Consider the following 26,446-nt stretch of genomic DNA (forward strand, 5'->3'; position numbering starts at 1 on the left):
AGAGGGCTGTCTGAATTAAAGGCAGGTGCTCTTGCGTAAAATGACAAAAGTTGCATCCTGCATTGGCCATACTCCGAGTAGAACCACTGAACTCAACAGCTATGACTTCACTAATTTCAATAGGTCTACTCTGAGTAAAACTGACTGCAACCCACCGAGGAAGCCTGATCTCCTAAAGACGTGCGGAGGCCCCAACAACGGAGCATACGCAAAGGGCTTTTCTGCAAAGTAGACCGAAGAAAACCCTCCCCGCCGGGCTGCGTGCGCCGTAGGATCAGGCCCTTTCTCCCGGCAGGAGACCCACCCAGACTCCCGGTCCAATCAGATTCCTCCTCGGGCTATTAAAATCCTCCCTAGGGACTAGCAGCTGAGGAGAGGAGCATTTGGTTGTGGGAAGTCCCTCGGAAAATGCCTTTCCGGGGTTTGGGGGTTCTGCTCCTCCTTTTGGGGGGGACCCTGGTCGGTCCCTCGGACGCCGCGGGGTCTTTTTGGGAAGTCACTTTGCCCACCTGCGACGAGCACAGCCTCGCTTTCCTCCTGCTGCCCCAACCGAGGGTCTCCGCATCTCTTATAAGGCTGCTGGGTAAGTCAGGGGGCGGGAATTGAGCTTTTTTTCAAAGAAAGAAGAATTTTAAACCCACTTTTGCAAGAATCCCACAAACTGGGGGCGGGGGCCTGGTTGGTCTGAGCTTCTTGCAAGGTCTGGACAACAATGGTGTACAAATGTATTTATTATTATATATTAATAATTATAGAGCAGTGGCTCCCGAACCTTCTTGGAGACCCTCTGTCCCCTTGGTCCCCTAAACTTGCCCCCAGGGCCCTCCACCCTTAGAAAAAGCATTATTCCAATAGTACTATGCGCCACAAAGTGCAAAACGGTGACCATTAACTCATAAATCCAACTGAAACTGCTGAGTCTAATTCACCAAAAATGAGGCCCTTAGCTGTGATTTCTGCGCTGCAGGAGCCTTGGGGTCGTGGCTCTCCAACAATGTAATTTGGCACTGTACCCTTTGCTTTTCCATCCAGCAAGGCTTTTGAAAGCCTCCTTAGGGACTAGCTCCAGAAATGAGTATTTGGGTGAGCAGCTTCACTGCAATTGGGGACAGACGGAGGCAATATTTGGCTTACTCAGAGCAGCCTCACTGGAACCAATGGTCCTAAATTGGTTGTGCCGGTTCTCCAAAGGGTCTACTACTACAAATATTTGAGGTCCTCTGTTCATTTGCATGCAGGAACGAGTGTCTGTTAATTCCAGTGGGGTTACTCTTGAGTAGGGCTTGCTTTGCAGAGCAGCTGGGGGGGGAGAATAACTTGTATGTAATAAATAACATCAATGCAGATAAAACACCAGGAGGGAAAGAGTCACAGGTGTCTGCTCAGAAGTAAATCCTGCTAAGCTTAGTGGTGCTTACTCCCAAGTAAGCTAGGTTTGCAGCCTGACCATGAGAACCAGGCCCAGGAACCTATTTAATAGAAAAACAACAACTGCCCATTTGAACCTCCACTGAAGCATTTATTCTCTAAAGTAAATTATTTCTCATATATAATTAATATGATATCTCTTAATGAGCAGACCACTCTCTTCCTCACCAAGTGGGAGGGTCTGTAATTCTCCAGGGATGCCCCACCCCAAGAAATACAGACACCCCCCCACCCTGGGCAACAAAGCAAAGGAAGCACCCCCCCCAATGGCTGCTAGGAAATCCCAAAATCCACTCATTTGTTATTCCCTATATTGGGGTATCTTAAACTAAGCCAGCAAGCTTCTGGGTTCTGCAGAGTTCATCATGCTCGATTGTAAAGCAAACCTCTAGATTGTGGGCTGGGGTAATAAATTGTGGAACGAATTATTCTTCTCTCCTCCCCCAATTAAGATCCCAAAGGTAACCCCCATCTTCTGAAGAACGACTCTACCTGTGGGACTTCTGCCTTCCCCAATCCGGATGGCTCTGTAGCGGTGAGGGTGGCCTTTGATGGGTGTTACACCAGAGCGCAGGTAAGGTCTCGGCTTGCACACCTGCCCCCGCCCCACCCTCCAACTAGTAACATGTACGTAACTCTCCCCCTCCCACAACCCTGCGAAGAAGGACAGACTGAGAAAGGGGGAGCCGTGTTGTGATTGCCCAATGAGCTTCGTGGCTGGGCAGGAGGAATGCTTGATTAAGTAACCCTACGCCACTTAAAGCACATTCATCCCCCCCCCACACACCCCTAAACTACTGGGAACTGTAGTTTGAGGGCACTGGGAACTGTAACTCTCTGGGGGTAAACTAAAGTTCCCAGGGCTCTTTTGGGCTGGGAAACAATACAGCCTAGTTCTTCCGCTTGAAGCTTGGTAAAGCGTGAGACTCTTAATCTCAGGGTTGGGGTCCAAGGCCCACATTGGGCAAGAGGTTCCTGGATGACCCTCCGGGGACCCCTTCTAGCTCTCATTCTATAAAGCTAGAAAAATGAAATAATGAGGCCAACATCCTCCCCCCACTAGGATTCCCGCTACCGGACGACTGTCCACATTGAAGGCCTGGCGGCGGATGGACGGATGACCTCCTACAAAGAGGAGCTGAGCTGCCCCGAACCTCTCCCAGGTACCCCGTGAAAGGGCTTTCCTTGGGGGTTTCTGGGGGCAGAGGCTTCCTGACCCTGCTGGGGTCACTCCCCTGACCCGAAGACCGTGCCCCGGGTGTAAAGTGTCACAGTGCCCCCCAAAGAATCCTGGGAACTGTATTTCAAGGGTGCTGAACATTGCCAGGACCTCTTCCCCACCCTGAGGGCTTCAGCAGTCAGGCCCTCTGCGCGGGGAGCTCTGGGAATGGTAGTTCTAGGAGGCGGCGAGAGGCCTCCTAACCAATCTCAGCGCCCTGAAGGAACTACAGCTCCCAGGATTATTTCAGGGAAGCCATTCCTGGCGACTATTCGGACAGGCCTGTGCCCCATGATTTTGGGGGGTATTTTGCTGGTGCTTCTGCTACTGCTTCTGTTGTTTTGTGTACACAACACAAAGTGCCACACTCTAATATTCAAAATAACACACACAACCCTCACTCTGTTCTTCTCAAAGTGCAGCTTTCAAATATCCAGGCAAACCAAATGGCTGGCTCCCCTTCCCCCTCAACCTGGTGCCCTCTGGAAGCTGTGCTACAACTCCCAGCACCCGCCCCCTGTCTCGGCTGTGGCTCCTCAGGCGGCTCCTCCACCAAGCCCACCGCCCAGTCTACTGCGCCGCCAGTGGCCGATGGGCTTTGTAGTCCACTGCCTCTGCAGTCTGCTGCCTAAAGCTGGGCTGAGCTCCTGTGGGGCAGGTGAGCTCATAAAGGGGAGCAGGGGTTGCCATGGGAGAAGCCTGTCCTGATTGGGGGCCAGGGGTGACTTGCCAGAGGAAAAGCCCCCCGGCCCCATTTCTCCCTCGGGGTCTTGGCCAGGATGTTCCTCCTGGACCTCTTGGCGGCTGTCCTGCTGGCCCAGGGGCCTTGCGGGGCTCTGGCCTTTGCTCCGAAGGTGGGCGACGTGGGCAAGCGGGGAAGCCTGGCAGACCCCCAGGTGCTGTTTTGGGGTAAGGCTTTACTCGCCAGGTGGCTCCCCGCAGAAACGCCCAGCTGCCAGATTGGCAAAAGCCGCCCAGTGAAAAACTAGCTGGGGAGTTTTCAAGTTTCTAGTCCTTTGTGAGTGCAGGAGTGCTGCCACTTGCCTTGAAGGCGTCCCAAAAGAGCTGGAGGGAGGGATTTTGGGTTTGGCATGGGGTTGCCCCAAAAGCAGCAAACCTCTCTCCTTGAAATGAGGCTCTGAATCTCCAGGTCACGGGTTCGAGTTGGGTGAAGGATTCCTGCATTGCAGGGGGTTGAATTGGATCACCCTCAGGGTCCCTTCCAACTCAACAATTCTGTAACAAGGGGATAGTGCTGTAAATAAACCATCCTGTGCACCACCATAGCTTGGAGTTTAATGAAATATTACTCCTTTTTGCCAATTATTTTTTATTGATTTTCCATAATTTTAAACAAATTATCACCAGATTAGTAAAATTTAATACAAATTTAAGAGCTGACTGCTCCTCAGTTTTTTGTTCTTTTTCCCTCCCTCTGTTGCTGCTCCAGATCCAATAGCTTTTCCAACTTTTTCATTTTTCCATTTCAAAATCCACTCATCCCTTCTCCCTGCACATCGCCTGTAATGTGCCATTTTTATCCATTATTATATCCTGGCCCTCAAAATAGTTGAGTCAATCCTCTTTTATCTATCTGTAATAGTCATCAAGTCCACCTTAAACCATTTGCCTCCCATACCTCTGTTTGGGGCAGCACTGCCTGAGAAAGACAGATCCTTCAGAGTTTAATGAAATATATCGAGCTTTGTGTTTTAGGTTCTGCCAAATGCATCCAGTAGGCTGGGGTGGAGGTGGGTCTTTCTCGTTTTATTTTACTTTTTGCAAGAGAGACTCTCTGGGTCTTTGTGGATGCAATTGTAAGAGACAAATTCTGTTCGCCTCGCTGGCTTTGAGCTGCAAGACGCCCCGAGCTGGTGAAACCCAAACGGCTGCCAATTGCCGCTGGATCCTTGCGAAATGAGCAAGCTTTTTGAAAAGGGCGCCCAAGATCCAGGAAACGTAGCGTGGCTGCAGCGCCCGGTTAAGCCACCTGCCCCGTGGGTGGGGGGCACGCATTGTCTTCAAATGCCCTTTCAAAATATGTTGTCGAGGGGGGGTTGTGCGTTTGGTTCTTGTCTTTTATTTATTATTAATCAATTAATTGAATTAGTATCGCACCCTGTACCTGCAGGTCTCATTTTATACATTTTACGCTTTGATCTTGTGATTTTAACTTATGAACCACCCAAGACCTGCAGGGATAAGGTAGTGTACAAATTTAATTAACAACAACAACCAAACTAATCTTAAAAATAAAATAAACCCGGAAGGTTGGCCTTTCACCTTAATGCCACCTGCCTCGACTGAGCTCCCTCTCTCCTTCCAGCTCTGGATGCCCCGAGCGTCAGCCACTGCTCGTCCGTCCCGGCCCCCGACAGGCTCCCTTGCGGCCCCCACCAAGTGCAGCAGGCGGAGTGTGTGGGCCTGGGCTGCTGCTACAACCCAACAGAGAGGGGGGTGCCTTGCTATTACGCCAAAAAAGGTGCGTTGGGTTTGGAGGTCCTGCTGAGCCGGGAAAGATTTCCACCCTCTCTTGCGACACTTGAACTCGCAGCTGTGCAACGAAGAGGAATTTCCTGGTGGCCATTGCGGCCTCCTGTGGCAGGGAGTTCCACAGTTCAACTTGGTGCTTGAAGAAGTCCTTTCTTTTTCCTGTCCCTAATCTTCCTTGGACATCCCTGAGCTCCACTCTTTGCTCCAAGGCCTTTCCCTCCTCCAGCAATTTCTCCAGCTGCTGGGGAGGGGAGAGTGCTGCTCTTACACGCTGCTCCTTCTTGCCCATTTTTCATCGGGGCATCAGGCTGACCCCTGTGGGGGCAGGAGGAAGCACTAGATGGGCCCCCGTGCGCCTGATCCAGCAGGCTCTTCTGCTCTTGAGCTTGGAGACCATCGTTTCCTCCTGTGGCAGGGAGTTCCACAGTTTGCGTTGCTTGAAGAAGACCTTTGAATCTTCCAGCGTCCGGCTTCCTTGTCCGGCCACGAGTTCTAGTGTTGCAAGAGAGAGGGGGGAAATCTATTCTCTGTCTGCTGCATAATTGTACTGTATAATGTTTTGTCCTTGTATAATCTTTGGGGTGGGCAGGGTATAAATAATGAAAATTGTATTGTTTATTATAATCCCTTTGCCTTTTCTCTCCACAAAGAAGCCCCCAATGCTGCGACTGTTCCTCCATCGCGAGGAACTGGGCCTTTTGCAGGGATTAACTCCTGACGTCTCTTGTGATATGAGCCAGAGAGGACACCAGGGGTCATCTATCCCAGCCCCCTGCCGTGCCATAATCTTGGGGATCTGTTCTGAATTTTAAAAAAGCAACCAAATTATCATTATCAATTTTACAAATTTGCACAATATTTTACCAAATACAAACCTTACCTTCATTATCAACTTCCCTTCCCCTTCCATTGATCATTTGACTAACCTTTTACCGCTGCATATTCTAATTATTCCATATTCTCTCTCTCTCTCTGTTTTACAACTGAAACAACTACCAGACTTTTAGAAGACATCTGAAGGCAGCCCTGAAGGCAGTTTAGGGAAGCTTTTAATGATTAATAGACTATTGTATTTTAATATTCTGTTGGAAGCCACCCAGAGTGGCTGGGGAAACCCAGCCAGATGGGTGGGGTATAAATAATATATTATTATTATTATTATTATTGTTGTTGTTGTTGTTGATGATGTTATGAATTTACTTCTTTATAGCTTAGTGCTGAATTTATCCTAATCCTGTTAATGTTTTAATATGTCTACAATGATTTTTCAAATATTCTGCATGACATTTCCAGTCTTCCTTGAGAATTCTTTCATCTTATTCTACTATCCACTTCCATATATTCTGTCAATTCCATCTGGTATTCCTCCTCTGTCGGTGTTGTGCCCTCCATTTATTCACGGGCACCATTTGTGCTGCCGTGGTTGTGTGCAGAAAGAGATTGATTCTGCTTGATTCTGAAGGCTCCCTTCCTCTCTTCCCGCTCTGCCCGCCAGTGACTGCCCGCTGCACCCCGGACGGCCACTTCTCCATTGCGCTCTCCCGCCACGCCACGCGCCCCCCCCTCCGCTTGGGCTCTGTGCGCCTGGCCAGCGGTCAGGGGGAGCGCTGCACCCCGGCCTCCAGGAACAACGGCTTCGTCTTCTTCCAGTTCCCGCTGTCCGCCTGCGGGACCACCTTCAAGGTAATGGGTGGGGAGACACACGGGTGTTGCCACCCGGCCAGAACGACACTGCGCTTCTTGCTCTCTTCCGCTTCTCTCTGTGGGCAGAGATGTTTGGGGGAGCAGAGGGAGGCGCTGCTTCCCTAAAACAAAAGAAAGCTTCTAGACCTCATGGATGGGGGGGAGAGATTTAAACAGGGACTTGGGAGGCTGTAGGGTACAGAATCAGACCCTTGGCTCGCCTGGGCGATGAAGCCACTATTTTGCAAAGTTACAAATCCAGCTGCTAATGATAATTGTAATAATTTTATTAAGTGTACCCCACCAATCTGACTGGCTTATTCTTATGCATTCAATTTCTATACTGCTTTATATTTTAAAGAAAAAAATCTCGAAGCGGTTTGCAACACATGAAAACATCGAAATGGAACAACTCGGAACGAAACAAATTCATGTTGTTCACCACCCTGAGATCTGTGGGTTTAGGGCGGTATACAAACGTATATAATTCTGAAATTCCCGCTTGCCCAGCCCCTTGGGGCAGCTTCCCACAGAATAGAAGAACCCAAAGACACCTTCCTTGCCTTCCGATGTTTTCTGAGTGTCCTGTGGCTGTTCCTCGCTGATAAACAGGAGGGTGACCGCAGGAAAGCAGGCCTGTCTCTAGTCGGCCCGGGTCTTTTTTGGCAGCTGGGGAAAGGGCTGTGTTTATATGGAGTCCCTCCCCTGCAGGGAGGGTTCCCCCCACCAGTGGCCTTCCTTTCTCTGCCCAGGAATCCGGCAGCCGACACGTGTATGAGAATGAGCTGGTGGCAGACCGGCAGGTCTTGGCGTCCCCGTCGGGCTCCATCACCCGCGACGGCGACTTCAGGTAGGAAGTGGGGAAGCCGGTGCGGCAGAACAGTTGGGAGGCGAGGGCCGGAGCGCCTGCTTGGCATGCAGAAGGCTTGGTGCTCCTTATTCCTGCGTCCTCCCCTTGGAACAAGGAGGACTAGACTCTTCAATAATAATATTAATAAAATACAAAACCCCCAATTATTTCCTTGCTCTCTGGCAGGCTGACCGTCCGCTGCAGCTACTCTGCAGAGGATTCTCTCCCGGTCGGCGTCCAGATTGCCACTCCGCCTCCGCCAGCCGGGGTCGCCGAGCAAGGACCCCTCACCCTGGAGATGAGGCTGGCTCGAGGTGAGGGGCTGGTTTGGGGGGCTGGAGTGGGGAGCCCCAATAAACCATTGGCTCTCATGGGGTCTCTGCTGCCCCTGTGTTGGGAGAGGGTCTTGGCTCAGGGGTGTAGTGGCAAACTCAGAGGTTTTCCTCTTCCCTCCCTCTCCCTCTTTCCTTGTGTGCTGCACTTTGGGGGGGTGAGATCGTAAGCTTGCAAGTAAGGACTATCTTGATCTTATGGCATACCTGTTTCTATTTCTATGCCACCTTTCCACAGTTCAAACCATGCTCCAGGTGGCTTAGAATGTGAGGCAAATAACAAAAGTAGTCATAATTGATAAATGCAACATCAAAAAATGCACAACCAATCTGAACAATTTCTAGCAGCTCTGGGAGGCTTTTTGGCTGAAGAACGGGGCGTGAATCCTTGAAATAAATATATTCAAAAGGGTCTTGCTTCTAAAAATGCACCACCTTCTAAGATTATACCAGATTCTTATAATTATGGAATCATCCAGCCAGTTTTTAAAGCCTCCAAACAGATACGGACAATGCATTCTCAGATACAATCTGTGAAACTTTAAAATCAATTTCTCAAACCCACCATAAATTTAAAGTCAGAAGGAAAGGGTCTCCCCCTGGTTGGCTGGGGAGCAGAGGGCCCTATCTGCCCCCTGCTGGTGGGACAGGATCCTTCCTCCCGGTCTTGAATGTAAACTGCACATAAAAAGAGTGGATCAGGCCCAAGGGGGCCCATCCTGTTCTCACAGGGGCCAAGTGCCCCAGAGAACTTGGGAGTTCTAGATAGACTGTCTCTGGAGATGGAGGTTCCATTAGGGCATTGGAAGACCCTTGCAGCTGGGTTGGGCAAATTGGGGCCCGTCTGGCCCGGCATCCTCTACTCAAGTGGCCAACCAGATGCCCCAGTTGGAAGCCTGCAAGCAGGATCTGAGTGCGAGAGCAGCTCTCTCCTCTTGTAGTTCCCAGTAAATGGTATTCAGAAAAATGGAGGCAGAGTAAGCCATCCTAGCTAGTAACCATCCATAGCCGCCACCACCTCCTCCTCCTCCTCCTCCTCCTCCTCCTCCTCCTCCATGAATCCCCATTTTAAAACCATCCTATCGTCTGTGGCAGGGAGTTCCACAGCTTAACTAAGAAGTCCTTCCTTTTATCCGTCCTGATAGCATTCAGCTCCACTGGCTTGTCCACGAGTTCTAGTCTTGCAAGAGAGGGAGGGAAGCTTTCCTCAATCCACTTTCTATGCCAAGCAGAATCATAGGATTGTGGAAACGGACGGGACCCCGAGGGTCATCCAGCCCAACCCTCTGCAAGGCAGGAATATTTTTGCCCAACATGGGGCTCAGACCCACAACCCTGAGAGTCTCCTGCTCTCCCGACTGAACCATCACACCTCCTGCGGCAGGGAGTTCCAAACTCTGCGCTGTAGGAAGGAGGACTTCCTGAAACTCCCAGCTTCCCTGGATGCCCCTGAGTTCAGGTCTCTCCAGAGGCGGAGAAGGAAACCTTTTCTCCATCCAGTAATTTTTCCAACTTGTTTCCCTCCCCAGATGCCACGTATTCCTCCTATTACTCCGGCCTGGACTACCCTGTGGTGAAGGTCCTGCGAGCCCCGGTCCATGTCGAAGTGCGTCTCCTTGCCAGGACGGATCCAGCCCTAGTCCTGGTCTTGCATGACTGCTGGGCCACCCCCAGCACAAACCCCTTGCAGAAACCACAGTGGCTGCTGCTGGAGGATGGGTCAGTGCTGGCTGGGCACAGGGGCGGAGACTTACGGGGTAACGAAAACGGGCGCAGGGGTGTTTGTGGCGAGCCGGCTCGGTTTTCCAGAAAGACTCCAGCTTCTAGTTAAATAATATTTTATTATTTATACTCTGCCCATCCATCTGGGTTTCCCCAGCCACTCTGGGCAGCTCCCAAAAGATTAAAAACAGAATAAAACATCAAAACACTAAAAACTTCCCTAAATAGGGCTGCCTTCAGATGTCTTCTAAAAGTCAGATACTTGCTTATTTCCTTGACATCTGATGGGAGGGCGTTCCACAGGGCGGGCGCCACCACCGAGGAGGCCCTGTGTCTGGTTCCCTGTGACCTCATTTCTTGCAGTGAGGGAATCAGTAGAAGACCCTCAGAAGAGGACCTTGGTGTCTGGGCTGAACAAAGGGGGTGGAGATGCTCCTTTTTAGAGCAAGCATAGGCAAACTCGGCCCTCCAGATGTTTTGGGACTACAACTCCCATCATCCCTGACCACTGGTCCTGTTAGCTAGGGATGCTGGGAGTTGTAGTCCCAAAACATCTTGAGGGCCTAGTTTGCCTCTGTCATCACTAACACGAGAACTAGCTGCTCGGCTTCCTTTCCATGAAACCTCAGACCGAAAGGCTCTCATGGTGGCTTTCTGGCTGCGCTGACTGCCCAACCCTCTTGCTAAGTATAATTTTTATACTTACCATTTTATTTTAGAATTGTTTGATTCCCACTGAAATGGAGAATGCCCGGTTGTGCGTTGCTGGAGGCTTTAATGTGGGGGTTTTCCGTGGGGCGATATTAAGGTCTCTGAGCTCCTAACTGGGTTGATAATCAGCTTTGGTTGTTCTCTGCAGGCTAATCTGTGAGTCTTTAACCTTAGATCACAGGGGAGACTATGGATCAGCGTTAGAAACTCAGATATATAAGCTAATCACCAAACGGCACCTGAAACACAAGTTGTGGTCACCACAGCAGAATGTCTAGGCACCTTTTTTTCCTGTGGAATTTATTACTATTTAGAAAACTTGCTATTTATCTCTTTGCCCAGTTTTCTAGTCTTCTGGTGGTAGCACCATATAGTGATGGCCTAGTTGTTCATACTGAATCCTCATATCACTTCTCCAGAACCCATTGTAGTGGATCACACAAGTTTGTAATCTATTATTATTCTTAATCCTGTTTTATATTTTAAAGAAGAAAAAATCTCAAAGCGATTTGCAGCACATTAGATCATCATATAAAACTATCCAGAATTAAACAAATTCAGGCTTCAAGGAAAATATTTCAGATCCTTCTCTCAGGGACATTTTCTTTCCCTGTATTTATTTACCGACTTAATTTATAGAACTTCCCCCTAGCAGAAGGACTCTAGGAAGCCAGTGGGGTGTAGTGGTTAGAGTGTTGGATGAGGACCTGGGAGATCAAGGTTCAAATCCCCACTCCATCATGAAGCTTGCTGGGGGAACCTGGCATCAGTTGTAGCCTCTTCACCTACCTCACAGGGTCGTGGGGATTAACTGAGGAAGGGAGTGAACCATGGACTCTCTGGAGGAAAAAAGTGGGATATAAATGCAGTCAGTGAGCTCTTCTGTTGACCTGCTTAAGGAAGCCGGAGAGGCCAGTCGCCAACCTGGTGCCCAGAGATCTCCACAGGGTCGCAATTGGACCCACATCAGTTGCAAAACGCACCTGGCGCCTGGGGGATTTCTAGCACTGCTGGAAGGGTGGTGCCTGGAATCTCCCCCCCGCCCCCCCGGCTGCAACGAAGGTGAGACAAAGTTTTGACCTCAGTCCTGTTGAAATGCTGAGCCGATGTCTGACGGAACTGCAGTATTGCTATGCACCTTTGGGGTTTCTGCTCAAAGTTCTGCAAGGAAAGTTTTGGGCGATGTCCGATGGGCCTTGATGCGAAAGGAGTCCGTTCTGATGTACCCAGTCTCTTCTAGCCATGCAATCTCAAGACCGCCAATCCCTCTTGCTCTGCCTCAGGTGCCCCTACAAGGGAGACAACTACCGGACGCAGCTGGTGCCCATCGGGGCCAACTCTGGGCTGCCCTTTCCAACGCACTACCAGCGCTTTGTGGTCAGCACTTTCGCATTTGTGGATGGCGCTTCCCAGCAGGTGCTCTCTGGGCAGGTAAAGTCTTCCGCAGTGGCGCCGGGTTGCGGGGGTGGAGCTGACCGTCCCTGCAAGGAGAGATCTAGGGTTTGGGGGGGGGGTGCACACACACACACGCGTGGGAAATCTGAGGCAATTTGCACTTAAAGCCCAGTCTGCTGGCAGAATGCACCAGCCCAAGCATGGAGCCGTTCTGTTGAACTTTGGATCTCTGCAGATCCTGCAATGCACTTCTCTGGCCAAAGATGCCAAATTGCAAAAAGGAGGGGTAACTGGTGTTACCGCCAAATGGTTTCTCAAAGGGTGTGGAGGGCCCAGTGTGGTGGGAAAAGGAGGAGGAGGAGGATAATTGATTTCCTTTTCATTTTTATTCCGCCCACCTGACAGCTGCCCCAGCCACTCTGGGCAGCTCCCAACAATACATCAAAAACACAGAGAAGCATTTAAACATTTAAGTGTAGTATAGTATCAAAAAATAAATGTATTTGCACAATACGAATAGATATGTTTTCGAAATGAGAGCAAGAACAATCAAGAAATACCGAGGGCAATCCTGGCTGTGTTTCCTAATGCATTTTTTGTCGGCAAAAATAATGTGTAAATTTTTATTCTTAAATAGTCGCTAGAGGAAAAACATTTGGGAACCACTGCATAAGGGGAAGCAGTTTTGCAAAACGGCGTCCATTAGGACAATTTTTGCTTTATAAAATACTGTGTTTTAAGTTGTTGGAAGCTGCCCAAAATTATCATTATTAATATGCCCCAAAATGGAAATTTATTTTCCTATTGCTGGGGGGGGGCCTGCCTCTGCACCTCAGTACTGAAGTGCTCAACAGAAAACTTTGTGCAGCTGTTTATTAGGCTTCTAAAAATGGGTGTGGGTCACACTTGGAGTGCGCTTGCAGTTGCCCCATTTGCCAATGCAGTGCCTCCACAAAGAGGGTCTGTGGGGCAGAGGTGTGGGGTCTGCAGTGTTTTTGCAGGAGTCCTTCAGCTCTGCACACAACCTTCTGACCCCAACCAGGGGGCCGAGAGATTCGCTTTGAATTTGCCTCGGTTTCCCCCTGGGACTGCCCCTAAACCATCCCTCTCTCTGACCTAACCTGGGGAGAAAACACCAAAGACCTGATGAAGAGAGCACAGCACAGGTTATATTGTCTGAGAATCCTCTGGAAAAATAATCTCTCAAAGGACCTGTTGATGGCATTTTACCATTGTACTGTTGAGAGTGTCTGTGTGTGTGGTTTGGGAGCTGCACGGTCAGGGAAAGAACAGTGCTGTCCAGGGTTGTAAAAACTGCGGAGAGAATAACTGGGTGCCCTCTTCCCACCTTGGATCAAATCTATGTTTCCAGGTGCCATAAGAAAGCTGCAGAGATAGCGCATGATAGTGCGCACCCTGGAAATGATCTCTTTCAGCTTCTGCCTTCTGGAAGAAGGTCCAGGGTTATAAAGACTAGGACTAGCCGCCTGAGAAACAGTTTCTATCCAAATGCGATTTTGGTTTTAAACGCAGTGTAAGGTAGTCTCTGTGGGAGTATATTGTATCTAGTTATGGGGTATCAGAGTTTTTAGGGGGCTAACCAGGTTGGGATAGCAGACTTGTTGGTTTTGAATGTCTGGTGTAGATTTTTTCAATTTCATTGTTCTGCATGGGACAATGACAATAAAGACTATCATATCATGTTCAAATATATAAAAGGATGTCACATAGAGGAGGGAGAAAGGTTGTTTTCTGCTGCTCCAGAGAAGCGGACACGGAGCAATGGATTCAAACTACAAGAAAGAAGATTCCACCTAAACATTAGGAAGAACTTCCTGACAGTAAGAGCTGTTTGACAGTGGAATTTGCTGCCAAGGAGTGTGGTGGAGTCTCCTTCTTTGGAGGTCTTTAAGCAGAGGCTTGACAACCATATGTCAGGAGTGCTCTGATGGTGTTTCCTGCTTGGCAGGGGGTTGGACTTGATGGCCCTTGTGGTCTCTTCCAACTCTAGGATTCTATCATTCTATCTCTCTCTCTCTCTGCCCCGCTTCCCCAAACCAGGTCTACTTCCACTGCAGCGCTTCTGCCTGTGCCCCATCCGCCCTGGAGAGCTGCCGCATTTCCTGCAACACAAATCCTCTTGGCAGGAGTGAGTCCCCGTTTATTTCTGAGGCTGTGGGGGGATTTGGGAGCAGGGCCAGGCCACGTAGTGGGGGATCATTGCACGGCTGTCGTGCTTTCCCCACCCTGAACCCCCCAATGTGTTTATCCCACCTCCAGGTCGCAGAGCATCGTCTGGGCAGCGCCGTCTCCCTGAGAAGTGGCTGACCCTGGTGACATCAGACGGCCCTGTGAACTTCTTTCACAAGGACGCTGACACGGTCGTTCACGAAGGTAACGCGGGAGGCAAAAAATTTTGGGGAGTAGATTTTATTCAGTTGTCCCCCACCAGTCGTGATGCTAGAATAAGCTTTTACTTGGTCAGGCTATCAGCAGCCTCTTTGCGAAAAAGAATAAAATAATATTCTATATAAAAAAGGACACAAGTGGCCTCTGGGGAGAGACCCTGGGAGTCTCCAGCCCTATAAACCGCCCCGGCTCATGCAGAGGCATTCCTAGCCTTCGCTTTGCACTTGCTCAGGAATTAAGTGGCATCCTCTTTGGGGCTAGATGCCAGATTCAGAACAGAAGAACAGGGCATCTATCTGGAGATCTTCTATTTCTTCATTATTAACTTTTTGACATACTGCTTTTTATTATGAATGTGTTTGGATTTTAGTGCTCAATATGTTAAAAAACCTCCCATAAACTTTTTATAGAGAAAGAAAGAAATCATTTGCCCAATGCATGATTCGAACCCACAACCCTGGGATTAAGAGCCTTGCATGCTACCAACTGAATTTTTTAAGCTGCTGAATGTGTCTGCAGACCGAATCTCTCTCTCAACCCTGCCTCTTTGGGGTTACTGTTAATTCTACATTTCTCTCTGTTTCTCTTAGTGTCCCCCAAATCCCTCTACCCTTCAACCTTGATGCAGTGGGACAACATCCTTTTCCTGGTGGCTGGCCTGGTGGCCGTTCTGGCTGTGGGGATGTTCTCAGTTGTCGCCCTGAAGAAACACCAGGCGGCTGTGGGAGGCCAAAGCCTTCCTTATGCGTGAGAGGAAATAAAATTGAAAGAGAAAAGGCAGCTACCCAGCTTGGCTCCTGTCTTCCCTGGGCCAGCCAGCCTCCCTGCCTGTCCCACTTGACCCCACGGCGTCTGGGCAGCCTGTCCGCCTCTTCACCCTTTTGCCTTGGCTGGGAATACAGGCTATTTTGTCATAAGATCATAGAGTTGGAAGGGACCCTCAGGGATCATCTAGTCCAACCCCCTGCAATGCAGGAATCTCAGCTGAAGTATCCCTGACAGGTGGCCCTCCAAGCTCTGCTTAAAAGGAGAGGCCATAAGCTTTGTTTTTTGGCAGAACTCTCTCTGGCCTTTATAACTCTCACACCTTTAGATATCAGTCCTTTTTTGCCTTCCTCAAATGGGGACCCCCAAATTGTCTGCTCCCGCACCCCACCCACACAGACACAAATAAACCAGCACTGCCTGAAACTCTTTTTTATTATTTTCTTGGGCTATTAAAAAACAACACCCCATTTTTGCCCTAAACTCAGCAGGTCACAAGTGAGCTTGGAGGATGGGAAAATCTTTGGCTGCTCCCTGCTGGGGGGATTGGAGATGCTCCCCAAAATTTTCACCCCTTGGACGGGGGGGGGGGAGCTTTTAATGCAGGTAAATTGCTTTATCCCTGGAAGGGATGCATAAGGAGTCGGCCTCGTTTTTGCTGCCCTCTCTTGTTCGCATCCGAATCCGCAGCAGACTCTTCTCTCTGTAGCTCTGAGAACAGAAGATTTTCAGGGGGAGCCGATCCCGGCAATTAGAAGTATTCCTAATTGGGACATTTGCTCATTGGGTTCAGTGTTGCCTGCACTGGCTGGCAGCAGCTCTCTGGCGTTGCAGGCAGAGGGGGGTCTTTCCCTGCCCTGCCTGGAGATGCTGCTCTTGGGCATTGAAGCTGGAAACCTTCTGCATGCAGAGCAGCTGTTCTTGCTCCTGAAATAAGTGAAATGGGATTCTAGTCCTCACAGGAGCTGAGGAAGTGGCCTTATGGGCTGGATGACTCCTTCCAGCTCTGTGATTCTATTTAAGTGACGTTTGGGTGGCCCACCCTTCAGGGATGTTGTTGCTGTCTCTTCCTGCATGGAGCTTTGTTTTTGAGGGAAAGGTTTCAGTCCAGCAGTCTTGCCTGCAGAAGGTCCCCTGAGGCTGAAACCCTGGAGAGCTGCTGGTGCTGCTGCCAGTCAGTGTAGACAATAGCTAGATGGGCTCCCCCAACGGCCTGTCTGTGTAATGAACCTTTCTGGCTTTGCAGGCTCCATTCCTGGGTCACATCAAGACTCGGGTGCTGCAGTTTCCCCAGCTGCTGGTTTGGCTTAGGGGGGGGAGCAAAGGCTTCCTTTTGTCCAAAAACCTGTCCCCGCCCCCCCGTTCCGTTTCCTCTTCGTCACAAGCACTTCAGGATGTGCAGGTTGCACGATGTCCCCCAAGGGCAGCTGCACAGCCGGCCAATGCGCGCCCCTTTCCGGACAGCACAGGACTCCCCGGCATCACACTGCAAAGTGGGAGAGATACGGTCATCTTTATTGTCATTGTCCCATACACATCAATGAAATTGGGGGGGGGGGGGGAATCTACATCAGACATTCAGAAACCAACAAGCCTGCTAACCCAGTTATCCCAGCCTGGTTAGCCCCCTAAAAACTCGTGATATCCCATTTTTAAATACAATATACTCCCACAGAGACTACCTTACACTGCGTTTAAAACCAAAATTGCATTTGGATAGAAAGTGTTTCTCAGGCATCTAGTCCTAGTCTTTATAACCCTGGACCTTCTTGAGGAGTTTGGATTTGATATCCCGCCTTTCACTCCCTTTAAGGAGTCTCAAAGCGGCTAACAGTCTCCTTTCCCTTCCTCCCCCCACAACAAACACTCTGTGAGATGAGTGGGGCTGAGAGACCTCAGAGAAGTGTGACCGGCCCAAGGTCACCCAGTGGCTGCAGGTGGAGGAGCGGAGACGCGAACCCGGTTCCCCAGATTGCAAGACTACCGCTCTTAACCACTACACCACACTGGGTGCGCACTATCCTGCGCTATCTCTGCAGCTTTCTTATGGCACCTGGAAGCATAGATTTGATCCAAGGTGGGAAGAGTGCACCCAATTATTCTCTCCGCAGTTTTTACAACCCTGGACAGCATTGTTCTTTCCCTGACCGTGCAGCTCCCAAACCACACACACAGACACTCTCAACAGTACAATGGTAAAATGCCATCAACAGGTCCTTTGAGAGATTATTTTTCCGGAGGATTCTCTGAAAATATAACCTTTGCTGTGCTCTCTTCATCAGGCCTTTAGTGTTTTCTCCCCAGGTTAGGTCATCTCTCAACTCCATTCCCAGATATCAAAACACTGAGACTGTTCCACACACTTCCCCTCAATAATAAGTGGCCGAATTCAAGAGACGGAATCAGAGTTGGAAGGGACCCTGAGGTCCTCTAGTCCAACCCCCTGCAATGCAGGGATGTGCAGCTGTTCCTGGAAAAGTCTGGTGGTGTTGGGGGGTGGGGTGGGGGGGTGTGGCAAGAGGGGTGTCCCCCACCCGCTGCCTTAGAGGCAGGTGGTCAACAGGGCTGGGGAATATCTGGTTTATTCTGGCATTGCAGGGGTGCCACTAGGTGACCCTGTAGGCTCCCTTCCAACAACATCATATATTCTGTGGTGGCCCCGCAGAAAGGCTATTGGGAAATGATTTATAATGAGTTTTTTAAAATGTTTAAAGTGAAACCTGAGGCTTCTTTGGTTAGACCAAAGGAATTCTTTAATCTGTTTATGTATGTTATGACGGCAGCAAGGATACATGCAAAAATGGAAAGCAGAGGCAGTCCCCGCAAAAGAAAATTGGCTTATGAAGATGATGGACTAATCTGAGATGGCTAGACTAACTCTGAGAATTAAAGAATGAGGAAAAATTCCTTGAAGAATGGAAATATTTTGGAAAAATCTGGTTATGTTAAAACATATGCAGGATTTAAAGTCTAGCAACAGATGAGAATTGGTAGTTAAATGATTTAGAATTACCGCATTTAAGGGGCAAAACAGAAGTAGTAAAGGAGCATAAAGCTTCTAAATTACATTTCATCCATCATATACATTATAGAAAAGAGCACTATGGAAGGCTGGATGGGAGTCAGTGGACATGAGCACTATGTTCTGATGGCTGTTTAAAAGAATTAACAGAAACAACTCGGCTCAGTATTGCAATGTAGAAATATATATCACGATGTCTGAAAGAAGCACTGGCTGGCTTCAGTTTCCCCACATTGTGATTTTTACATAGCACGTGGCACATGATTCACAATATATTGCCAGGTCAAAAATTATGAAACCAATATCACAATATGGATTTGAAACTGGTTTTGGACGTTCTATCGCCCAGCCCTAATCAGTCAATGGAGAGCTGGGTGGAATCTGCCTGCTTGCACCCAGGGCCTTTCTGTAGGGTTGCTGTATTTCAAACTGTGAAAATTCGGACAGAAAAATTGTGGAGTTTTTCTTAGTTTGTATGGGAAAACGGCACTGCTGACATGGATTGCCATACATCTGGTTTTTCCCGTCATTTTTTCCAGTTTCTGCCTGAACACTGCTGCCGACCTCAGTATTCCATGTATGTCTGGGAAAATCCAAGCGTCTGGCAATTATCTATCCATTTCACCATTTTACTAATTATCTAGCTGGTGCATTCTCAGACTGTAGTCCGAGGAGCAGGGATGTTTGTGTGTGAAGAAATAATGACTGACAGATGCCAACAACATGCCAGCTCTGTCCAGCTCCTAGCCCAACTTTAGAGCAGGCCCATGGCAGTTACTGGGTGTCCCCTAATTCAACTAAAGCATCTACAGAGCAGAACTGGTGTGTTGTTGGCATCTGTCAGTCATTCATTCTCTCTCTCTCTCTCTCTCTCTCTCTCTCTCTCTCTCTCTCTCTCTCACACACACACACACACACACACACACACACACACACCTCTCTGCTCCTCAGACTACAGTTTGAGAATGTGTGAGCTAAAGAATTAGTAAAATAGTTAAATGGATAGATAAATGGTTAATTAGCGAGAGAGAGATCCCGATCCATCTGACTTGAGAGACAATGGAGTGTGCCTCTCAAGGGGTGAAGTCAAACCCCTGTGTCCTCCCCGGGGCACAAGCCTGGGCTGTGTGTCTGGAGGTCCTGGGCTGCCCCGATGTCAAGACCCCCCTCTCTGCCTGGCTGATGTGGCCCAAAGGAGTTGCCGGGAGGAGGTGTAGAAGGCGCCATCCAACCACCTTAGGGACTCCACTCTGGTTTGAGTAGGGTTCACTCCTGAGCCTTTTCTTCTCCCAAAGATGTCCAGCAGGGCAGTGGAGGCATAATAATTCAGAACAATTCATAATGCAAGGGGAAAGTATGCAAGTCTGAGAATACTTACGGAGGGCACCCAGCCCAGCTTTTTCTCAATGGACGGCAGCTGGTGGCTCTTCAGCTTTTCCAGAACCTCTTTCAGGGCTCCAATCTGCACAGCAAAAGGGGGGCAGCTTTGCTCAGAGAAGTGTAAAACAGGCCCCCAAGGAGCTGAAGGGGTGCAGAGGAGCTGAAGATTTGGAAGGGACATCCAAAAATTGCAGAGTTGGAAGGGACTTTGAAGGATCATCCAGCCCAACCCCTTGCCGGAATATTTTGCCCAACACGGGACTGGAAACCATGACCCTGAGATTCAGAGTCTCTTGCTCTCCCAACTGATCCCCCTGCCCTGAGCAACTTCCTTACCCTCCCTCTTCCGCCCCACCAGCAAGGATCACTTTCCCAGCTTACCATCTCCTTTTCCTCCTGGCTCTCCTGGGCACCCACACCGGCCCCCCGGAGTCCCACCACCTCTTCTCTGGCCCCCAAAAGCAAGAGGACACACCCTATGCAGAGGATGGGGAGCTTGGAGCTGGCCATAGTGCTGGACCAGGACCCGACTGCCTTCTCCTCCCGGCCAGCAGAGAAGGTTTTATAACCCTGGCTCTTGCAAAAAGACCCATTGGCGGGTCTGGTTTTCTATCTCCCGCCCCCCCCCCCACATTTTTTGCGGGGGCTTGTCTTGGGAAGAGGTGTGGGTGGACCTTGACTTTTGGAGACAGACCTCAACGCCAACCTCATGTCACCCAATTGGCATCCGCAGGAGAATTGCCCCTTTGGGTGCCATGAATTTTTCAAGCAGCCATGTTGACTCAAAGGAGATAATTGCAAAAGTTTTCCCCAGGAGCTTGGCAGGATGTAATTGAATGCCCAGAGGCCCCCTCTTCCTCCACCCCCAAAACACGCACACAATGGGGTCATTTCGAAGGGTTTCCAACTGCGTCATGGCCGGGTCACCCAATATTCTAAAGTAAATAAATGTCCATCAAGGGAAATTAGAGTCCACAGAGAAATGGGATTGTGGCGAGGTTTTTTCCTCCACCCACCCCAAATGCAATAAATTAGATCATGCTGAGAGTTTGAAGGAGACCTAAATACCTCCAGCCTCACTCAGTGGCCAATCGATTTTAATTACTCCAGCTATTTGTCCGCCATGGGACCACTGCGGCCTCTGGAGCAGGGAAGGAGAAACCCAACAGGTAAGTGTTAAAAGTATAAAATCAGGAAGCACCATATAAATGTGTTAATATTGTAAAATCAGGGAGCACCCTAGAATCATGGAATTGCAGAGTTGGAAGGAACCCCAAGAATCATCCAGCCCAACCCCCCGCAATGCAGGAATTGCAGTGGAAAAACCCCTGACGGGTGGCCACCCAACTGCTGTAGAAAAATCTCCCTTGAGGGAGAGCCCAGCACCTTCTGGCTGCATTCAGAGGCTCAGAACCCCCACCTACCTGACCTCTGAACCTTTGGAGGGTCTCTTTCAGTTGGCATCAGGGCAGGGCACTTTGCAGCTGCTGAAGGACATTTGTCAACATCCTTCTTAAACTGGGGTGTCCAGAACTGGACACTGTATTCCAGGTGTGGCCTCACCAAGGCAGAAGAGAGTGGCACTGTGACTTCTCTTGACCTGGACTTCTGTTTTGGGGTGTCTTTGGAAACAGAAAATGCCAAACACAGGTGCTGGGTGTCTTTTTGCCAGGGTGGTAGTGTGACAGCCTCTGGGTTGCACAGAGCACTTTGAACGGCATTTTAAAGGCTCCCTCGTAAAACTGGAACTCGCAGCTATCCAGTGATGCAGACAGATAAGAGGAAGGATTTCTTCACCTAGTGCAGAGCTGAACTGTGGAACTCTCTCCCACAAGAGGCAGCAATGGCCACCAACCTGGATGGCTTTGGAAGAGGAGAGAGCTATTGAGGGCGTCTAGCCAGGATGGCTCCTCAGACAGAGGCATTGATGCTTCTGAATCCCAGTGTCTGGGAGTGCTGCTCTCATGCTCAGATCCTGCTTACAGGTTTCCCTTTGGGGCATCTGCCTGGCCACTGAGAGAACAGGAAGACTGGCCTGATCCAAAAGCCAGGCTCTTCTAATGGAGCCTCCAGGTGCAGAGGCAGTCCACCTGGATTCCTAGGCCCTGGAAATCTTGATCCTTGGCCCCGTGAGGCCAGGGTGCTGGGCTAGAGGGGCCCCTCTTCTTCAACTGAAAAGCAGGCGTGGATTGGGGCATTGCTGGCCAACGGAGGGCATTGGTGGTGGCAGGTTCGATGTAAAAAGTTTTTAATATGTGAGAAGTTTTTAATGTTGACATTTTAATGTATTTTTGATCTTTGTTGGAAGCCGCCCAGATGGGTGGGGTACAAATAATAAATTATCACCATCATCATCTATTTAAAAAATGGAGAAAGTTTGTGTGCAATCCTTCCTCAGTTGTGGCGAGAGGCAGGGACACTTGCTGAGTCCAATCTTAATGGGACCCACAACCGCAGAGCCTCCAACATTTCCCTGATGGAAATGGGGACATCCTATTCCACAATAATATTAATGTAGTAATGTTCCTATTTATACCCTGCCCATCCGACTGGGTTTCCCCAGCCACTCTGGGTGGCTTCCAACATGTATAAAAACACAATAAAGCATAAAACATTAAAAAACTTCCCTATAAAACTTCCCTTTGCATAACTCCAGACCCTCCAATATTTCTCCAATGAAAATAGGGACATCAGCCGCATGCTCTTGAATCCCAGGAATTGCAGAGGGGGATTAAGGCCTCCTGACCGCATGCAAAGTTTAATCCCTGAGCAGGTTAAACCTTGAAGGGGCGGCTGAGAGTCTGAGTAGCCGGAAAGGAGGGAGGAGGAAGAGTCACAGATTGCCTGGGCTTCGTGTTGCTTTTCTCCCTAAAGTGCCCTGGTCTTTGGAGATGCCTCGTGGGCAAAGGTGGCTGGGGGAGTGGGTCAGAAGCTGGACTTCTCTCCATTTGGAAGGCTTCATAGAATCACAAAATTGTAGAGTTGGAAGGGACCTCAAGGGTCATCCAGTCCGACCCCCTGCAAGGCAGGAATCTCAGCTAAAGCATTCAGGACAGATGGTCACCCAAGCTCTGCTTAAAAACCTGCAGGTAAGAAGAGCCCAGAACCGCCCTTCCTCCTGGCTCAGGTTGTCGGGGCAGTGGCAGGATGGATGGCTGCCCATGGTGGTGTGTGCGAGTCCAGACTGAGGGCATGAGGCAAAAGGAAGGGCAGGCAGGTGAGCGGTAGAGGGGGTGCTGCATGTACATGAGCAGGGCTTGCTGGATCAGCTCCAAGGGGATCCATCTGGCCCAGCCTCCTGCTCTCACAGGGACCAAATGCCCCAAAGGACCAAGGAATGTGGATAGATTGCCTCTGGACCTGGAGGCTCCATAAGCGCCTGGCTGCTGGCAGTGTGATGCTGCAGCAAAAAAGGTGAATACTGTGTGTCCAATTATGGCTGCCACAATTGAACCTGGAACATGTGAAGAGGAGGGTGACCTAGAATGATCAAGGGTCTGGAAACCAGGCCTAAGAGGAACGGTTGAAGGAGCTGAAGAGAATGAAAGGAGGTACGGTAGCCATCTTCCAATATCTCAAGGGCTGCCACATGGAAGAGGAAGCAAGCTTGTTTTATCCTGCTCTGAAGGGCAGGACTCGAACCCATGGCTTCAAGTGACAAGAAAGGAGATTCTGACTAAACATTCGAAAAAACTTTCTGAATTTATGAGCTGTTTGACAGTGGAATGGGCCCCTTGGGAGGTTGTGGGTTCTCCTTCCTTTCCTTGGAGGTTTTTGAGCAGAGGTTGGATAGGCATCTCTCATGGATGCTTGAGCTGAGATTCTTGCAATGTAGGGGGTTGGACTGGATGACCCTCAGGGTCCCTTCTAGCTCTTCGATTCTACGAAAAACAGGATACTGAGATTGTGTATGCATGCACACACTGCACATTCAAAGCAGACGCCGCCTCCTGAGAATCCCAGCAACTTATTACCACACCACAACCTTCTGCAAAGTCCATGGAAATCTAGAGCCAAAATATACGCTCACCAAGACTATGTCTACCTGAAGCCCAGATGTGGCAGAGAGAGGGCAATGGAGACTTGCTTTGATTTAAATTTTATTTTGATTTTTTTATGGGGTGATGTCTCTCACTAGGACATGGATTCACTGTCACCTTATTGTTAGACCAAGAGATATATTTCCAGAAATAGCTGCAATTCCTGCCTTGCAGGGGGTGGACTAGATGGCCCTTGGAGATCCCTTCCAACTCTACAATCCTAAGATTCTATGTTTTTATAAATATGGATTTTTTTTAAGCCATTGATGTCTTTACTCTGAAGTCACTTCAAGAGATCACACAGGAAGCAATTCACAAATGGAATGAGATTAACAGCGCTTATTTTTTTAAGAACGGCAACTTAAGCAATTTAAACTGATTTATTAATGAACAAACATGGGGTGTTCAAACACACCAGGCATGAAAACACACCAGGCATATATTGTACATTTAAAATGGTTTGGCTGAAAGAGGCCAAGAGAGCAGGGTCGGGCCTCCCTGATTCAAATGCCAAGCGCAAACACTTTGCCAAGACATTTGTAAAAACATCAACTCAAGGGCAGTTACAGGTGCTGCTTTTTATTAAACTACAGCTATACAGCTGCATCTTCAGAGGGCACAGGACCTGGATCCTCCCATCCACAGGTGAGGATGCTGGGGCCGTTGCTGTGGCAACCAGCATCTTCACTCCACAGGGGAGCCTTGCCCTGTCTCTGGTTGCCATAGCAACCGGGGAGATGAGCATCATCTGAGCCAGAACAGTGGCAGTGAAGGACAGAGAGGGCAACCGTTGCTTCTCTTTCTGGGAGGTGCCAGTAGCCCCAGGTCACAGTCTGTTCACAAGGGCAACCCAGGCCAGGAGCGGGGAAAGGGCTTTTGTGCTCGGATGGCTTTCCCTGTGGGGCATGTGGGGATCCTGGCCTGATGCAGCAGCCGGGCTCTTTCTTGTGTTCTTATGGAACCCCTTGGTTTTCATTGATCTATGTGGGGGGGGGGGGTGCCTCTGTTTGGCTGCTTGGTTCTTTGGATTGCCCCGGGCAAGAGAAAGAAACTAGCTGGTTCAATTAACAACAACAACCACACCAACTGCCTGGCTTTAATAATTATTTTGACTGTGTGGTGTATTTTATTCTGTCCCCTGCATTTCGTTTTTTCATAGAATCATAGAATGAGTTGGAAGGGACCCTAGTGGTCATCTAGTCCAACCCCCTGAAATGTAGGAACCTCAACTAAAGCATCCATTTGCACTCCTGTTCGTTTGTATATCAAGTAGATTCTGCTTGAAATACATTGCAGGTTGCAAATGGGGCCACTATTAAATCTTGCTCCATCGGAGGAAACCATCTGCTGCTAGAGAATCTCGTGAGCTTGTAATGCCAATTTTAGACAGCAAGGGGCAGCAGCCGGCTATTTTTCCAGCCTTTGGGCGCTTGGGAATAATCTTCCCATGGAGATCTTGAAGGTTCCCTCAGCTCCACAGTAATCAACCTTCAGCAAATCCGAGCATAAGGAGCCGGAAGAGCCTGGAGCAGCTGGGTCAGGTCAAGGGGGTCCAGCACCCTCTTCTCACAGGGGCCGGCAAATGCCAGAATGGCATCCAGAATTGCAGGCTGGACTGCTGTCTTGCCTCACAGACTGGATGAGAGCCTACAAACTGAAGCTCAGTCCAGATAAGCTGGAGGCGCTGTTAGTGCGGGGTTCCCTAGACCAGATGGGCAGGAGAGTGCCTGCTCTGAGTGGGGTTACACTTCCTCTGAAGGAGCAGGTTCGTAGCCTGGGGGTCCTCCTGGATCCTTTGCTGTCGCTCGAGGCTCAGGTGGCCTCAGTGGCCCAGAGTGCCTTCCATCACCTTTGGCTGGTGGCCCAGCTACACTCCTTTCTGGACAGAGAGAGCCTGCTGTTGTCTATGCTCTGGCAACCTCAAGGTTAGACTACTGCAGTGCATTATACGTAGGGCTTCCTCTGAAGACGGTTCGGAAACTTCAGCTGGTGCAGAATTCAGCAGCCAGGTTGCTGACCGGAGCAAGATGGTTTGAGCATATTACACTGATCCTGGTCTGACTGCACTGGCTACCAACTGGTTTCCAGGCCCAGTTCAAAGTGTTGGTTTTGACCTATAAAGCCTTAAATGACTCAGGATCGCAATACCTGAAGGACCGTCTCTCCCTGTATAAACCGACGCAGACCCTGAGATCATCTTCTGAGGCCCTTCTTCATGTGCCTCCTCCATGAGAGGTCCAGAGGGGGCACATGAGAACGGGGCCTTTTCTATGGTGGCTCTCTGTTCGTGGAACACTCTCCCCAAGGCACCAGCTGAAATGATTCCTCTTCTTCCAGTTCTTTTGCTGATTAACATCCAGTGCCTCTTTAAAATGTGTAGGGGGAGATTATTGGTTGTTCTTGTTTTTATTGTTTTTGTAGTTATTTTTTTTTATCTTGTATTTTCATGTTGTGAGCCACCCTGAGATCTGCAGAGGGTGGTATAAAAATGTAATAAATAATTATAATAATAGGTAAAGATAAAGGTAAAGGTAAAGGACCCCTGACAGTTAAGTCCAGTCAGAAACGACTTTGGGGATGCACGCTCATCTCGCTCTATAGGCCATTTGTTCGCAGACAGCTTCCAAGTCATGTGGCCAGCAGGACTAAGCCGCTTCTGGCGAACCAGAGCTTGAGCGATACCTATTTATCTACTTGCACTTTGTGCTTTCGAACTGCTAGGTGGGCAGGAGCAGGGACCAAGCAATGGGAGCTCACCCTGTTGTGGGGATTTGAACTGCTGACCTTCTGATCAGCAAGCCCAAGGCTCTGTGGTTTAGACCACAGTGCCACCCATGTTCCACAATTATATTATATATAATTACAATTACAATTATATTTTATGTATATATATATATATATATGCTTTCGTAGATTTTCACGGGTACAGGAATGCAGGTTTTGGTGTCCTCGGGTGTCTTCCCGTGTAAAAGTTGGGGTGTCTAGGCGACGTTTCGA

At 49.3% G+C, this 26,446-nt stretch overlaps 2 protein-coding genes and 1 long non-coding RNA gene across 5 annotated transcripts in view; 2 read left to right on the top strand and 1 right to left on the bottom strand.

The window, feature by feature from the left end:
• The window catches only part of LOC309361024, a 215,087-nt gene that overhangs the window by 33,651 nt on the left and 154,990 nt on the right, over nucleotides 1–26,446 (top strand). The window lies entirely within an intron of this gene.
• On the top strand, nucleotides 178–15,018 carry LOC309360772 (zona pellucida sperm-binding protein 4-like). Of its 3 annotated transcripts, XM_081895643.1 has the most exons (12): nucleotides 178–583; nucleotides 1,881–2,002; nucleotides 2,492–2,591; nucleotides 4,974–5,129; nucleotides 6,636–6,823; nucleotides 7,576–7,673; nucleotides 7,860–7,987; nucleotides 9,535–9,724; nucleotides 11,722–11,869; nucleotides 13,895–13,982; nucleotides 14,114–14,227; nucleotides 14,833–15,018. In XM_081895643.1, exons 1-12 carry the CDS (start codon nucleotides 409–411, stop codon nucleotides 14,991–14,993), a joined length of 1,668 nt encoding a protein of 555 aa, XP_081751769.1. In that variant the 5' UTR covers nucleotides 178–408; the 3' UTR covers nucleotides 14,994–15,018. The 3 variants fall into 3 exon arrangements, with proteins under 3 accessions (XP_081751769.1, XP_081751770.1, XP_081751771.1); XM_081895644.1 differs by lacking the exons at nucleotides 178–583; nucleotides 1,881–2,002; nucleotides 2,492–2,591 and adding an exon at nucleotides 3,333–3,501; XM_081895645.1 differs by lacking the exons at nucleotides 178–583; nucleotides 1,881–2,002; nucleotides 2,492–2,591 and adding an exon at nucleotides 3,342–3,556.
• On the bottom strand, nucleotides 16,145–19,929 carry LOC309360969 (cocaine- and amphetamine-regulated transcript protein-like). Its single transcript, XM_081895980.1, has 3 exons — nucleotides 19,791–19,929; nucleotides 19,408–19,491; nucleotides 16,145–16,493 (listed from the first exon to the last, which is right to left on the bottom strand). Exons 1-3 carry the CDS (start codon nucleotides 19,917–19,919, stop codon nucleotides 16,386–16,388), a joined length of 321 nt encoding a protein of 106 aa, XP_081752106.1. The 5' UTR covers nucleotides 19,920–19,929; the 3' UTR covers nucleotides 16,145–16,385.

Source organism: Podarcis melisellensis (genome assembly GCF_964234715.1).
Source record: "Podarcis melisellensis genome assembly, chromosome: 18".
Lineage (NCBI taxonomy): Eukaryota > Metazoa > Chordata > Lepidosauria > Squamata > Lacertidae > Podarcis > Podarcis melisellensis.